Source organism: Pseudorca crassidens, chromosome 11, assembly GCF_039906515.1.
Source record: "Pseudorca crassidens isolate mPseCra1 chromosome 11, mPseCra1.hap1, whole genome shotgun sequence".
NCBI lineage: Eukaryota > Metazoa > Chordata > Mammalia > Artiodactyla > Delphinidae > Pseudorca > Pseudorca crassidens.
Genome location: NC_090306.1, coordinates 40,321,995 through 40,336,639, shown reverse-complemented (window position 1 = coordinate 40,336,639; position 14,645 = coordinate 40,321,995). Strand labels below are relative to the sequence as shown.

Below are 14,645 nucleotides of genomic sequence, written 5' to 3'. Positions count from 1 at the left end.
TTCAGATACTCAAAGTTTTGTATATATTCCCTCCTAAAACTGCTTTGCCTGAAAACATGACCTCCTCTTTGATGACTGCTCTTTAACCATCTTGGAATAAGAAGCCTTAACTCTCACCCATCCTTTACAGCACTGTAAGATACAGTTAAATGCATGACTCTGGAGCCAGAGGCTGGCTCTAAAGCTCCATCACTCACTAGCTGGAAAAGCTATTTAACCTCTCTGACTATAAAATGGGGAAAAGTAACAATACATTGACCTCACAGATCGTCATGAGGATTAGAGGAGTTTATATGTAAGTCACTTAAAACAATGCCTGGCACGTAAGTGTTACTATGTTAGCTACGATGATGACGACGATGGTGTAAAAACCTCTGGAATACCAAAGGAAGAAGTGGAAATATTAGTGTCCACAAAACTTCTTTAAACCAAGGTATTAGGGTAGGGCTTCTGGTCTATCCCAGTGTTTTATATATTATAGTTAAGGGCAATGTAGGGCATTAGAAATTGGGTATTCTGGCCCTTTGGTGTGTTCTGAATTCAGATATATTATAAAGTGATGACAATTTTTGCTTAATGTCCTTTCCTCCTCTATCCCTCAATTACTATCAAAGAGTGCATTAATTTTGAGACAATCTTGTGTAAGTAAAGCATTCAGATATTTTAAAGTAATATTGAAGGTGATGGCATCTTATTTCATTCACATGACAAACTCATGACAAGTTTAACTATCTCAGAATTCTGAAATAAGGAAGGTATCAATGGGAACACAAAGTAACATCTTTTCTTGGATTGAAAAATAAGGTTGGACTTTTTCTAAATAACAAATTGAGGCAAGACACTTTTGATAATAAAGACTAACTTTAACCGTTAGATTATGTGGCAGACATTTTCTATAACTGAATGAGGTAAATCTCCAGTGCCAAGACTTTGACAAAAATGTATTCATGCACATGATAAAAAGCTATGTAAATATTCCTAACCCAGTGGTCCTCAAAGTATAGTGCCCTGACCTGAAGCATCAGCATCTCATGGGAACTTGTTAGAAATGAAAATTCTCCGATCCATCTGAATCAGAAATTCAGGGTACGGAGCCCAGAAATCAGCACTTAAGCCCACTGGGTGACTCCGATGCACCGTAAAGTTTGAGAACCACTGTGCTAACACTTCCTGAATATATTAGGTTAAACAAGGTACATCTAAGTAAAAGAGCAGCAACTTATAATTTAGTCATATCTTGTTAATATCTTTTTGATACATTTTCAATAAACTTAAAAGTAAGTATGTATAATGACTGGGCAACAAATAATTTTACAAGTCAAGTACTGTTAATTCTTTGATTTCAACCAAAACAAAGGAGAACTCAAAATGTCAGAAGATCATTAAATACAATTTTAATAATTTTTAGATAATTCTGAAGAAATTTAAAGAATTTTAAGTTCTACCCTCATCTATTTATTGATGTGAACTAGATTTCCAACTTAAATCTATAAAAAGGAAAAACAGATAAAATTAATGCTGAACCCAATTTTATTCTAGCAATAAAAAATATTCATTCAGGGCTTCCCTGGTGGCGCAGTGGTTGAGAGTCCGCCTGCCGATGCAGGGGACACGGGTTCGTGCCCCGGTCCGGGAAGATCCCACATGCCGCAGAGCGGCTAGGCCCGTGAGCCATGGCCGCTGAGCCTGCGCGTCCGGAGCCTGTGCTCCGCAACGGGAGAGGCCACAACAGCGAGAGGCCCACGTACCACAAAAAAAAAAAAAAATTCATTCAGCGACACACTAGAGTAATACTTTCCAGAGAACAAGGGGAAAAATGTCTTGTCTATCTCATTAAGAGATGTACTTCCAATAATTGTATCTTTTATTTAATAATTATTTACAAAAATCTGTAATATATTTACTATTGATTTATGTACTATTACTAAAACTTGTAACAATAAAATAAATTTTTAAACACTTACAGCTTTACAACAGAAGCCTGAAAAACTTTAAATTAAAATGTCTAGGTAAGCATTGATAGGGTGGTGGATATGAGTTCAAGGAGAAAGAGGGATAGTATAAAATTTCTAATATTACGAGTTTGTGTTATTTTTTAAATGGATGGTGGTAAGCATCAATATTCCACTGGATACAAAAAGTGTTGTAAGTTTTATTTTGAAATATCAATTTAATATACACAAAAACATATTATTTGCAACTATTTAAATTATGACAAAGAAATTCAGATGTCAACTTAAAAATGGGTGAAAGGTCATGCAAGTTTTCATAGTGATGAGCAGAAGTGAGCAAAAAGTTTGAAGATGACCATTCCATTAGAAAGCAGTATTAAACAAACTATGGGGGGAAAAGCCAAACTGTAAGTGTTTTAACTAATCAAACAATTCAGAGTTGTCATTCACGATGAGCAAATAATAAAGTGCTCACCAGCTCAAAAATGAACTCTTTTAGGTTCTCAGAGGCCTATTCAAACTTCTATCAATGACTTACTACTACGCAAGCAAGCCATAACTCTCAATACTTAATTTTATCCATTTGCCAATGAGGATCAACTCTTAGTTTGGGGGGTGGGTTCATTTGTTAAGGTCACAGGTCAGCAATAAGGCAAAAAATAGTAGTTTTCATCAAAATTACCTTTGAATATTCTTCAAATGATCCATTATAGTTCAATGTATCACTGACAATCTATTAATTCCACTCTTTGTTGAACAGTTTCTCTATGGCCCTCAATTAACTTAATCTTTTAAATTAATTTAAAAGTTTCTCCTTTAAGAATAAAAGTATACCCCCACTACCCACTTAACTGGCAGTATGAACTGTTTCATTTCCTTTTCAAGGTTGAGAAATATTAATTTCTGATCATCGATTCTCCAATATGTATTGGGCTCTTTAACATCTACTGCCTATGGGTGAAAGCTCACTGAATAGATCAGCAGTCAGAATTACCTACTTATTTCATGCCTTCTATTACTGTCCAGTTCTGTTAGTTGAATTCAAGTAAGTTAAATGCACATATGATACAACTCTACCATATACTGCAGAAAGACATAATGGAAATCAATGAGATATGCGATACATATTACATACTTTGTGTAAATAGAGTATACAATTTTGATAATATTAAATGAGAGGAGAACAAGACAGCTGGAGAGAGATGAGGAGAGTCTGAACTGAGTCATAAGTACTGGCAATCAAAAAGGCCAGATAGAGTATTTAGGAAGACTCAACAAGATTTGGTGATTAAAAGAATGTGGTAGTTAAAGATTAAGGATAATGAGATTTTTGTTTTAAGGATAGTGGGAGAGGTTGAGAAAGATCTAATGTATTTCTAGGCTGAAGAAGCAAGTAAAGAAAAAGAGGTTTAAGATATAGGAATGAGTAGCTGGGAAAGACTGATATTCAGAGTACAGATTCAGAAGTAGTTAACATCTCTTCCTGACACAAGGGGATGAAGGAGAATGAGTTCAGATACTAATAAGTTTATAAGGGAAGGGGGAAGAAGTTGAAGAAATTCATGCCACACAGCTCCCAGAGTAACTACAAAGTGTTAAGATCAACTGAGAAAGTGAGCATCCTCCATTAAAAAACAAGGAAAGAGAAATGTCTTGGGAATGGTAAGAGAGCAGGTGAGGTGAAAGATGGACTGTTTTTGTTAGGACAAATGAAGGTGGAGAACAAAAAGGCTGAGAGTGCTAAAATATAAAAATTGTAACTCATAATGAACCAGGAGAAAGAAGTCCAAGAGCTGAAGGACAGGTCCGAATTCTAATTAAAGATATTTGAATTAAATAGCATTGACCCATGGGATCCTAGGAAGGGTGCACAAGTACAGGTATATACACATGTATTAGCATTTGTATACACATGCACACATGTCTGATCCTACTGATTCTGTGGTGTTTGGTCCAAGATTTAGAAATAATAGGGGTATTATACTTATGTATTCTGATGACCACCTGAGAGAATTATAAGGCAGCATATGATTACCCAATTCCTGGTCTATCAATTTCCAATGACTGAAATCACAAACCCATTAGGGCACTTAATACTTTCACAGTTGTGAATAATATCTAATCCCTCACACTACTCTAAATCCTTCTCAACTTCATTTCTCTATTATACAATTCTTCCTCTGTGCTCACGTTGATCCTGCTGCTCCTGGAAATAATGTCTAAGAAATTAAAGTACATACTCAATTCTCATTTAGGCTACTCTACTATAAAATATCAGTTCCCTGTGCTGCATATTTAAATTTATCTGTAGTATTAAATCTGACATACCAATAACCACACTGAAAAAGATTATACAAAAACACTAACCTGGGGCAGATGCTACATGGGTCTGGGTTTGGACTTGCTCTACAGCTTGTGGCCTAATTTCAGATAAAATTTGATGACTGGAACTTGGATGTTCGACGAGTTTTACTGCAGCCAGTGCATCGGGGCCAAACATCTGAATATCCATGGAAACCAGACACACTAACATGTCTAAAATAAAAACCAACAGTTATTAGTCAATAATATTGTAAAACAATGACATCGTTGAAAAACACATGCTATACATATATAAAACGCTGCTTCTCAAATGCCAGTCTGTGAATCATTGTACATCAGAATTATCTGTGGATCCTTAAAAAAGATTTTTAGGCTCAATCTCTGAAGACTGATTTAGAAGCTCTGGAGTGGCTGTTAGCTATCTTCATTTTTAAAAAACTTCCCAAGTGATTCTGATGTGTAGTCAGATTTAGGAACCACTGATAATGGAAAGTACAGCTTAATTTCTCAATAGTAATACTTTTCAAGCCAAATCTTTATTAACTCTGATTTTAATATTTATGTCAAAGAAAGAAATCATTTGAATCACTGAGTAAAATGTTAACGTGACTTGTTTTAGTAAGTATGTTTAAAACTGACAACCCATTGAACTCATTGAAGGTGAGTTCAATGATTTTGAAAATAATAGCACTACTAGCATTTCTAGGAAGAGAAGGAAGCTTGTTCCACTCAGCTTTAGTTGCTTAATAGTAGCAGCTGACCACTTGAAACAGATGGACCTGCCCCCCAGAGTCAGACATAGCCATCTTGTTGATTTCAAATTTAATATATAGTAATAGAAATAAAGAGAAGAAGTAAAGATTACTGATAGCCACATGCATCCTGGTTTACACATAATAGAAGTTTCTTGCTTATCTAAAATAGACAGAAAGAATAACACAAACAAGCGTGTCTGAAAGGGTAATGACTCCTCAAAATAAACAGTAAACCCCAAATATCAATTGTGATTTTTTACAGCAACCACATTAAATATTTTTTCCTTAATAAAGAAAATAACTTAAATGCTTTTTGTGGTTTAGTCTTACCTATGCTCTTTTCTACTTTTGCAATTTTTGTGCAAGCTACATCTCCCATTTCTGTGAGCATATATAGCACCTCAAGTGTTGAGATTACGAGCAGCACATCAGGTAAAGTGAGATGACAAATGATCTCTCTGTATGAGTCCTGATCGACATATTCACAAATCAAAACACCATTATCCTCTGCTTTGCAAAGATTTCCCAAAATTTCCATGCCTGAAAAGCATACACACACAAACATGTATTTGTCTTTTAAAAGATGATAAAAAGCTTGTGTACTTTAGACAATGAGAAACTTAAGTGAGCGCTTACCCCTCATCTTTAAAAATCTATCCCTTGACATCAGGCATTTTGTAACAGTATGAAACATCAGATGAGTAGTTTTGAAATCAACAGGATCCAATAAAAGCTGGAAAAAAAAAAAGGACACTACTGTTTAGGTAGGCTTCTTCCAATTTAGATCCAAATGTATATTTCAAATTTAATAAAAATGAGCCGAACAATGTTACGTAACTTTAAAAAATGTAATTACTGTGAGAATAGCCATCAATGAATCTGGAGCATCATTTCAAATATTTCTCTTTTTCCACAAAAGTGTGTAATACCTTTAGGCAAAAACTATATGTAAGCATTTAATATTCTATAATTATGGCAAATATAACAATCCCACATCCTAAAATTTTAAAGTAAATATTGTGCTAACTATAAAAACTGTTTTAAGCTACTGTCACATGCTTACCTCAGCTGCAATATTTCCTAATGTGTCAAGGCCTAATTGCCTTAGAGAAATAAAATGACTATGTGCAGAAAGTAATAGGAAACGGAGACAGGTACGATTAGCTGCCAAGAGCTTAACATTGCCCTCCTCAAAGGAAAGATTTCGCAAAATCACTGCAATCTGAAGTACCCGTTGTCCTTCAATATCATTAATGCCCAGCTTTCGAGGTGGATGAAATAAAGATTCCCAAATCCATTCTCCTGATGTACCTTCTACAAGAGAAGAAAACATATTTTACTTAAACTGATATTTCACTTATTATTATTGATATTTCAAAGTTATTTAAAATATTTTCTCATTGACTTACCATGAGACTTGTTTCTGTCAGAAATGAGGTCACGTACTTCATTATCATCAACAATGTCTTTCCAAAACTGTAATGAGAAATTATTACACTTAGTTCTGACAATTTGAAATAACTATTCTATTACTTTAAAAATAGTCACACATACTAAAACTATAATAGTTCTACTATTTTTAGTTCAAGTAGATATCATTGTATTCTATGTACTTAGTTCTTTGACACAAATGCTAGATTTTTCTATAGTTCAAAGGTGTCATTTTGGCCTAGGGCCCACAGATCCCTAAAAGGTCTGTGAAAAATACAGGGCATCTATGAACATGAATGAGGAGAAAAAAATGACATCTTCATGTTCATTAACCTCTAACTAAAATTTAGCATTTCCTTAGCATTTTCTTCAACTCTGAATGTTAGAAAACGAACCACAGTAGTAATAGCAGAACCTCTGACACTGTCACCGATATGAATCAGATATTTTCAGATCACTTTATAGCTATGGAAAATATCTAGAAATAGTGTTTATGCTCATCAGTACTTAAAAATTATGATAGTCATTAATCCCATTAGTAAACTGCATACAGTCACAGTATTCCTATTTACAGACTCCTGAGACATAGCTGGCTTGCTACTGAGTAAATCTACATCTAGAAGAAAATCAAACAGCAAGTGGTGAAGTATTTGTGTTCACAAATTTGTAACCCAGATATTTAGGTTTCCTTTCCAGTATTCCATACCAACAAACTGTTTTTTGACCCGTAAGACAGAGGAAATCAGTCGAAATCCACTGCTTAACATTTTTCAGGCTAAGAAACAATTGCCTATATATTAATATGTCTATACAAAATGAACTTTAATTTTAACTTTTCTATGCCATTTTATCTTGTTACTTCCCTACGAATGAAGAAGCACATGGGCCATTAGTTCACTGTTTATTTCTAAACATTCTGATGTATTTTCTAAATGATTGTATTTTAGTTTTGGGAATTAAAGTTCCTTTGCATTTAAAGTTACCGATCTGAGAAAAAGTCCACCACCAGAATGACTCACTGCAAAAAAACTCATGATAAAAAATGTTTGGTAACAATAAAAAAGAACTAGGCATATGAAGGAATAAGACAATATTCAATAACCAAGAAAAAACGGCCACAGGATTTTCAAATAATAAAGATATCAGAGTGGAATTTTAAATGATCATGGAAAATAAACAAAGAAATAGAAGATAAAATCGAAAAGTTTGGCATGTAAGTAGAAACTATAAGAAATAGCTAAATAGAAATTCTAGAACTGAAAATAAGAACTCAATGGACAGATTTAACAAAGAATTAGAGTCAACTCAAGGAAGAATTAGTGATTGGAAGAGATGGCAGAAAAAAATACCAAGTTAGAAGCATAAGGAGACAAAAGGATGAACAGAATAAAAGCATTCAAGACACATACAGTGAAAAGTTCTAACATAAAATTAATTGTAGTTCCTGAGGAAAGACAGAAAGAATGGGCAAAAACAATATTTGAAAAGACAGGGTCGAGAATTTTCTAAATCAATTGAAAGATGCCACACCATAGATTTAAGAAGCACTCCAAACTCCAAGAAAAGATAAATAAAATGTGTAGGAGCATGATAATAAAATTCCTGAAAAGCAAAGACAAAAATCTTAAATGCAAAGGTGGAAAAAGGGTCAGATAACCTTGAAAAAGACAACTAAAATTACAAGAAACTTTGTAAAAGAAATAATGGAAGCCAGAGGACAATGGGATATTTTCAAAGTGATGGAAGAAAATATCTGCCAAAGTAAAATCTTTACACAGTGAAATTGCTCTTCAAGAATAAAACTGAAAGGTCTTCCCTGGTGGCGCAGTGGTTGGGAGTCCGCCTGCCGGTGTGGGGGACGCAGGTTCATGCCGCGGAGCGGCTGGGCCCGTGGGCCATGGCCACTGGGCCTGCGCGTCCGGAGCCTGTGCTCCGCGACGGGAGAGGCTGCAGAGGTGGGAGGCCCACGTGCCACACACACACACAAAAAAGAATAAAACTGAAATAAAGACATTTTCTGACAAATGAAAACTGAGAAAAATATCTTCAAACCTGCACTGGGAAAAAAAATGCATGAAAAGGTAGATGTGATTTAAATCAAAATAAATGCTGAATAAATAAAATACTAAAAAAAAGTCTTATGGGTAAAAATATATATAAAATTAAAATCTATGAAAAATGCTTGGAAGAAAATTTTGCTCAGGCCGTAACAGTACTGCAGTAGTCATCTCATCATAAACCAATATATATAAAACAATTGTTTTCACAGACTGGGCAAGAGTAATGCAAAACTGTAATCACTGAAACACGGGAAGCAAATGAGGTGAGCTCAGTGACTGCCTCATATCTTTACATAAACACTCTTTCTAGACAACGATACAGAGATAATAAACCCAAGAGGTCATAGCAATTACTAAACTGAGAAGACATTTTATATATATATATATATATATATATATATGTATATTTTCTCTCTCTCTCTATATATATATATATGTATATACACCCAGCTAATTCAGGTCCAAAAAAGACCATACCTTAGGAATAAAGATAAACTAGTCCTGTATTCGTCATAACAAAACTTAAAAACAACTATCCATATATTAGTTAAAAGCACGCCAGAACAATGTGCAACATTCTTGGAAGACACCAAAAAATAGACACTAAATAATGTAACAGTCCCAATACCTATATCTAGTAAAAAATTACTAGATGTACAAAGGAAGTGGGAAACATGACTCATAACTAAGGCAAAACTCAGTTTCAACAAAAAAGACCCAGAAACAATAAAAATAGTGACACTAGCAGACAAGAACATTAAAACAACTATTATTAAATATGTTGAAGGATTTAAAGGAAAATATGAACATAACTAAGATGAATGTGGGACAATATAGAAGAGAATCAAATGGAATTTCTAGAGCTGAAAAACATAATATCTGAAATAAAAAAATATGACTAGATGGGCTTAATTGGAAAAGAGAAAATAAAGACATAACAATAGAAACTATTCACAATGAAGTACACAGAAAACAAAAAGGTCTAAAAACAATGAACAGAGCCACAGTGGCCTGCAGAACAGTTCCAGAAAAGCAGGAGGGGAAACAAAAAATTTTTGAAGAAATAACTGACAAAAACTTCCCAAATTTCATGAAAAATACCAAACGAAGAAGCTAAATAAACCTCAAGCAAAACAAAACTAACTAAATAAATATAAAAACCACAACAAAGCACATTAAAAATATCAATGACAAAGAGAACACCTTAAAAGCAGTCAGATACAACATATCACAAAAGGAAGAACAATAAGAATAAAACTAACTTATTGTCAGTAATAATGCAAACAACACGAAAATGAAATGTTACCTTTAAAATGTTCATAAAGTATAAATGGTCTGAATGCATTGATGAAAGGGAAGAAATTGTACACTGAAAGGCACACTGAAGGAAGCAGGAGAAGAAAGCCTCAACTATAAGCCATCTATAAGAAACACTATATATAAAACTACAGATGAAAAGCACAGTGATAGAAAAAGATATATGATGAAAACATTAACCATAAAAATGCTGGTGTTGATAAATAATATCAGACAAGAGACTTCAGGATAAGGGAAATTACCAGAGGTCAGGGAGAATAATTCATAATGACAAATAAAATCATCAAGAAAATATAATAATCCTAAATGTACATGCCACTAATAATTGAGGTTCAAAACACATGAAGCAAAAACTGACAGAACTGATAGGGAATACAGACATTCATAATTATAGTTGATAATTCCAACACTCATCTCTTAAGAAATCATAGAACAATTATATAGAAAAGCATTAATGATACAGAAATCTTGAACAACACTGTCAATGATATCGATTTAATTGTTATCAACAAATATTATATCCAACAATAGTACAACAAACATTCTTTTCAAGCGTGCATAAAACATTCACCAGAAAGACCATATGCTGAGCCATAAAACAAGTCTTGATAAGTTTAAAAAAGATTGAAGTCATATAGAATATGTTCTCTGACAAAAATGGAATAATGCACAACAAAAGTAGTATATAAATCAAAAAATAAGAAAACAGAGATGGAGTTGTTCTATTGTCCCTGCAATTATCTAAGAAGAGGTAAAAGTGCTAACTTATTAAACTAGTAAGGATTAAAATATAATCTCTAATGAGAAAACAGAAAAAGTATATGTAAAAACTAAGTGGGCAGAAAACTGACTAATAAACAATACTCAGTCAAATCAATTCAAAAAAGGTAAGAAAGGAGAAGGAAAGAAAACAAACCTGAACAGGCAGGACATATAGAAACAATTCAGGGCATGGTAAATTTAAACATAACTGTATCAAAATTACACTTAATGTAAATGGAATAAATGCACTAATTTAAAAACAAAATTTTGGGCTTCCCTGGTGGCGCAGTGGTTGAGAGTCCGCCTGCCAATGCATGGGACACGGGTTCGTGCCCCGGTCTGGGAAGATCCCACATGCCGCGGAGCGGCTGGACCCGTGAGCCGTGGCCGCTGAGCCTGCGCTCTGCAACGGGAGAGGCCACAACAGTGAGAGGTCCGCGTACCGCAAAAACAAAACAAAACAAAAACAAAAAAAAACCCCAAAGTTTTTCACACGGGGAAAAAAAACTGAAATATATGTTATTTACAAAAAAAACATTCATCTATAAGGATAAAAAAGACTGAAAGTAAAATATGAACTATATAGGGCTTCCCTGGTGGTGCAGTGGTTGAGAGTCTGCCTGCCGATGCAGGGGCCATGGGTTTGTGCCCCAGTCTGGGAAGATCCCACATGCCGCAGAGCGGCTGGGCCCATGAGCCATGGCCGCTGAGCCTGTGCGTCCGGAGCCTGTGCTCCGCAATGGGAGAGGCCACAACAGTGAGAGGCTCGCGTACCACAAAAAAAAGAAATCAATAAATATAAAAATATGAACTATATAAACACCAACCAAATGGAAGCTGATATAGTTATATTGATATCAGACCAAAAAAAAAGGATAAAGGAGACTTAAAGGTAACAAGGACACTTTATAATATGTTCAATTAACCAGAAAGATGTAACAACTATACCTGTGTGCACTAAATAGCCCATTCTCAAAATATAAAAACACAATTATTATAGAACTATAAGCTGAAAGAAACACATCCTCGATCAAACTGGGTGCTTTTTAACATATGTCTCTTCATAAATGAAGAAATAAACAGCTGAAAAAGCCAGTACTTGCGAACTGGTTCATCTGTATCGTTTTTCTAGATTCCACATATATGCGTTAATATGAGATATTTGTTTTTCTCTTTCTGACTTACTTCACTCTGTATGACAGTCAGTTTGCAAGGCAGAAATAGAGACACAGATGTAGAGAACAAATGTATGGACACCAAGTGGGGAAAGCGGGGGAGGGGGGAAGGGAGATGAACTGGGAGATTGGGATTGACATATATACACTAATATGTATAAAATAGATAACTAATAAGAACCTGCTGTATAGCACAAGGAACTCTACTTCACTTCGCTGTACAGTAGGAACTAACACAACACTGTAAAACAACTATACCCCAATTAAAAAAGAAAACAAAGAGCCAGTACTGACGTGGAACTATTAAGTATCATGATTAAGTGTGTTGCTATAATTTGAAAAGATACATGCACCCCAGTGTTCACTGCAGCAGTATTTACGATAGCCAAGACATAAAGCAACCTAAATGACCATAGACAGAGGAATGGATAAAGAAAATGTGGTACATATATATAATGTAATATTACTCAGCCATAAAAAAGAACGAAATAATGCCATTTGCAGCAACATGATGGACCTAGAGATCATAATACTAAGTGAAATAAGTCAGACAAAGAAAGATAAATATCATATGATGTTGCTTATATGTGGTATCTAAAAAAAACGGTACAAACAAACTTATTTACGAAACAGAAAGAGTCACAGATGTAGAAAACAAGCTTATGGTTACCAAAATCAAAAGCGGGGGGGGGGGTATAAATTAGGAGATTGGGATTAACATATACACACTATTATATATAAAATAGATAACTAAAAAGGACCTACTGAATAGCACAGAGAACTCTACTCAATATTCTGTAATAACCTATATGGGAAAAAAATCTAAAAAAGAATGTATATATGTATATGTATAAAAGATTCATTTTGCTGTATAGCTGACACTAACAAAACGTTGTATATCAACTATACTCCAATAAAAAATTTTTTAGAAAATGATTAACTGGGGCTTCCCTGGTAGCGCAGTGGTTGAGAGTCTGCCTGCCGGTGCAGGGGGCGCGGGTTCGTGCCCCGGTCCGGGAGGATCCCACGTGCCGTGGAGCGGCTGGGCCCGTGGGCCATGGCCGCTGAGCATGCGCGTCCGGAGCCTGTGCTCCGCGGCGGGGGAGGCCACAGCAGTGAGAGGCCCGCGTACCGCAAAAAAAACCCAAAAACAAACCAAAAAATGATTAACTGTGTTGGCTTAACTGACATATATAGAAACTTACACCCAACAACTTCAGAATACAGGCATACCTTGAAGATATTGCAGACTCAGTTCCAGACCATCGCAATAAAATGAACATCGTAATAAAGTGAGTCAGCACAAATTTGGTTTCCCAGTGCATATAAAAGTTATGTTTATACTACACTGTAGTCTATGAAGTGTGCAACAGCGTTATGCCTAAAAAAACAGTGTACATACCTTGAATAGGAAATACTTTATTGCTAAAAAAAATGGTAACCATCATCTGAACCTTCAGTGAGTCACAGTAGTAAAATCAAAGATCACTGATCACAGATGACCAAAACAAATATAATAATAATAAAATAATAATGAAAAAGTTTGAAATATTGAGAATTACCAAAATGGGACACAGAGACATGAAATGAGCAAATGCTGTTGGAAAAATGGCACTGATAAACTTGCTCATCGCAAGGTTGCCACAAACCTTAAAGTTGTAAAAATGTATCTGCAAAGCACAATAAAGTGAAGGGCAATAAAGCAAGATATGCCTGTGTATGTTATTTTCAAATACACATGGAGTGCTTATAAAATCTGATCAATGCTAAGCTACCAAATAAAGGGTGAAAACATTTCAAAGGTTTAAAATTATACAGAGTATGTTTCTCTGAACATACTGAAATACAGTTAGATATTAAGAAAAGGAAACTAGAAAATTTTTCATGTTTTTGGAAATTAAGAAAATTCCCTTCTAAATAATCTATGTTTCAGAGAGAAAATCATAATGGAAATATGAAGATATTTTTAAATGAGTTATAATAAAAACATGAAATATCAAAATTGGAAGTATAAAGTTAAATATGTGCTTGGATGGAATTTTATGGCTTCAAATGTATATATTAGAAAAAAAATTTTAAAAATCAATAACTGTAAGCACCAGCTCAAGAAATTAGAAAAAGTGAAGAAACTTAAACCCAAAGAATACAGTATGAGAATAAAATATAAATAGCAGAAATTAATGAAAACAGAGGTGATCATCTATTCATCTTCAACATACTGGTGTCTTCTTGATTTCATGTGATTAGTGACTATACTGACAAACACATTCCCCATTGTGACTGCATGTGTTACTTTAGTGTACTTTTTTGTGCATCTTACATTTTACTCACCAGTTTTCTGGAGTTATAGAAATTACCTGCTTAACTACAATCAAGAGACTTGGCTTTTAGTGGGTGGGGTAAGGACAGAATATAAAACTTTGGTGAGCTTGTAAAACTGGGAATTAAAAATGCAACTCCGTATCATGGTGGGAAATTTGAAGGTTTAATACCCTAAGAAAGGGAGACAAAAGGGATTGACTGTCTCTGCGTGAGCTTTCAGTTAAAAACAATCCATGATATGTTCACCACTAGACTGCTCCACATCTCCCATGGATTTGTTTTTACCATCAGAGTAATCAGAAAAATCTCCAATAAAAAAATTAATATAAAGTCATTCTGATCAGTATTTCCTTTCAAGTGACTGGCAAAAGCAACACAGAAGTGAAGAAATACTCTCCAACCAATCTATACAAAAATCCTACAGAAAGAAATCTGCTGACATTTATAAACCAACATTATAAAACACAAAGGAATAATCCACCAAGTCAGAATCAGCAGAATCAGAGTTGCAGGAGGCTTAGACATTAGCATTATCAGGTATGTGTATAT

The 14,645-nt window shown here is 34.5% G+C and overlaps 1 protein-coding gene across 2 annotated transcripts in view; it reads right to left on the bottom strand.

Moving 5' to 3' along the window:
* Positions 1-14,645, bottom strand: part of ARID2 (AT-rich interaction domain 2) — a 170,628-nt gene that overhangs the window by 57,889 nt on the left and 98,094 nt on the right. For both annotated transcript variants that reach the window (XM_067696284.1, XM_067696285.1), the window contains 5 exons: positions 6,439-6,505; positions 6,093-6,343; positions 5,666-5,762; positions 5,360-5,569; positions 4,320-4,487 (listed from right to left, as the gene is read on the bottom strand). In XM_067696284.1, the coding sequence (XP_067552385.1) occupies positions 4,320-4,487; positions 5,360-5,569; positions 5,666-5,762; positions 6,093-6,343; positions 6,439-6,505 (793 nt within the window). The remainder of the gene's footprint in view (positions 1-4,319; positions 4,488-5,359; positions 5,570-5,665; positions 5,763-6,092; positions 6,344-6,438; positions 6,506-14,645) is intronic.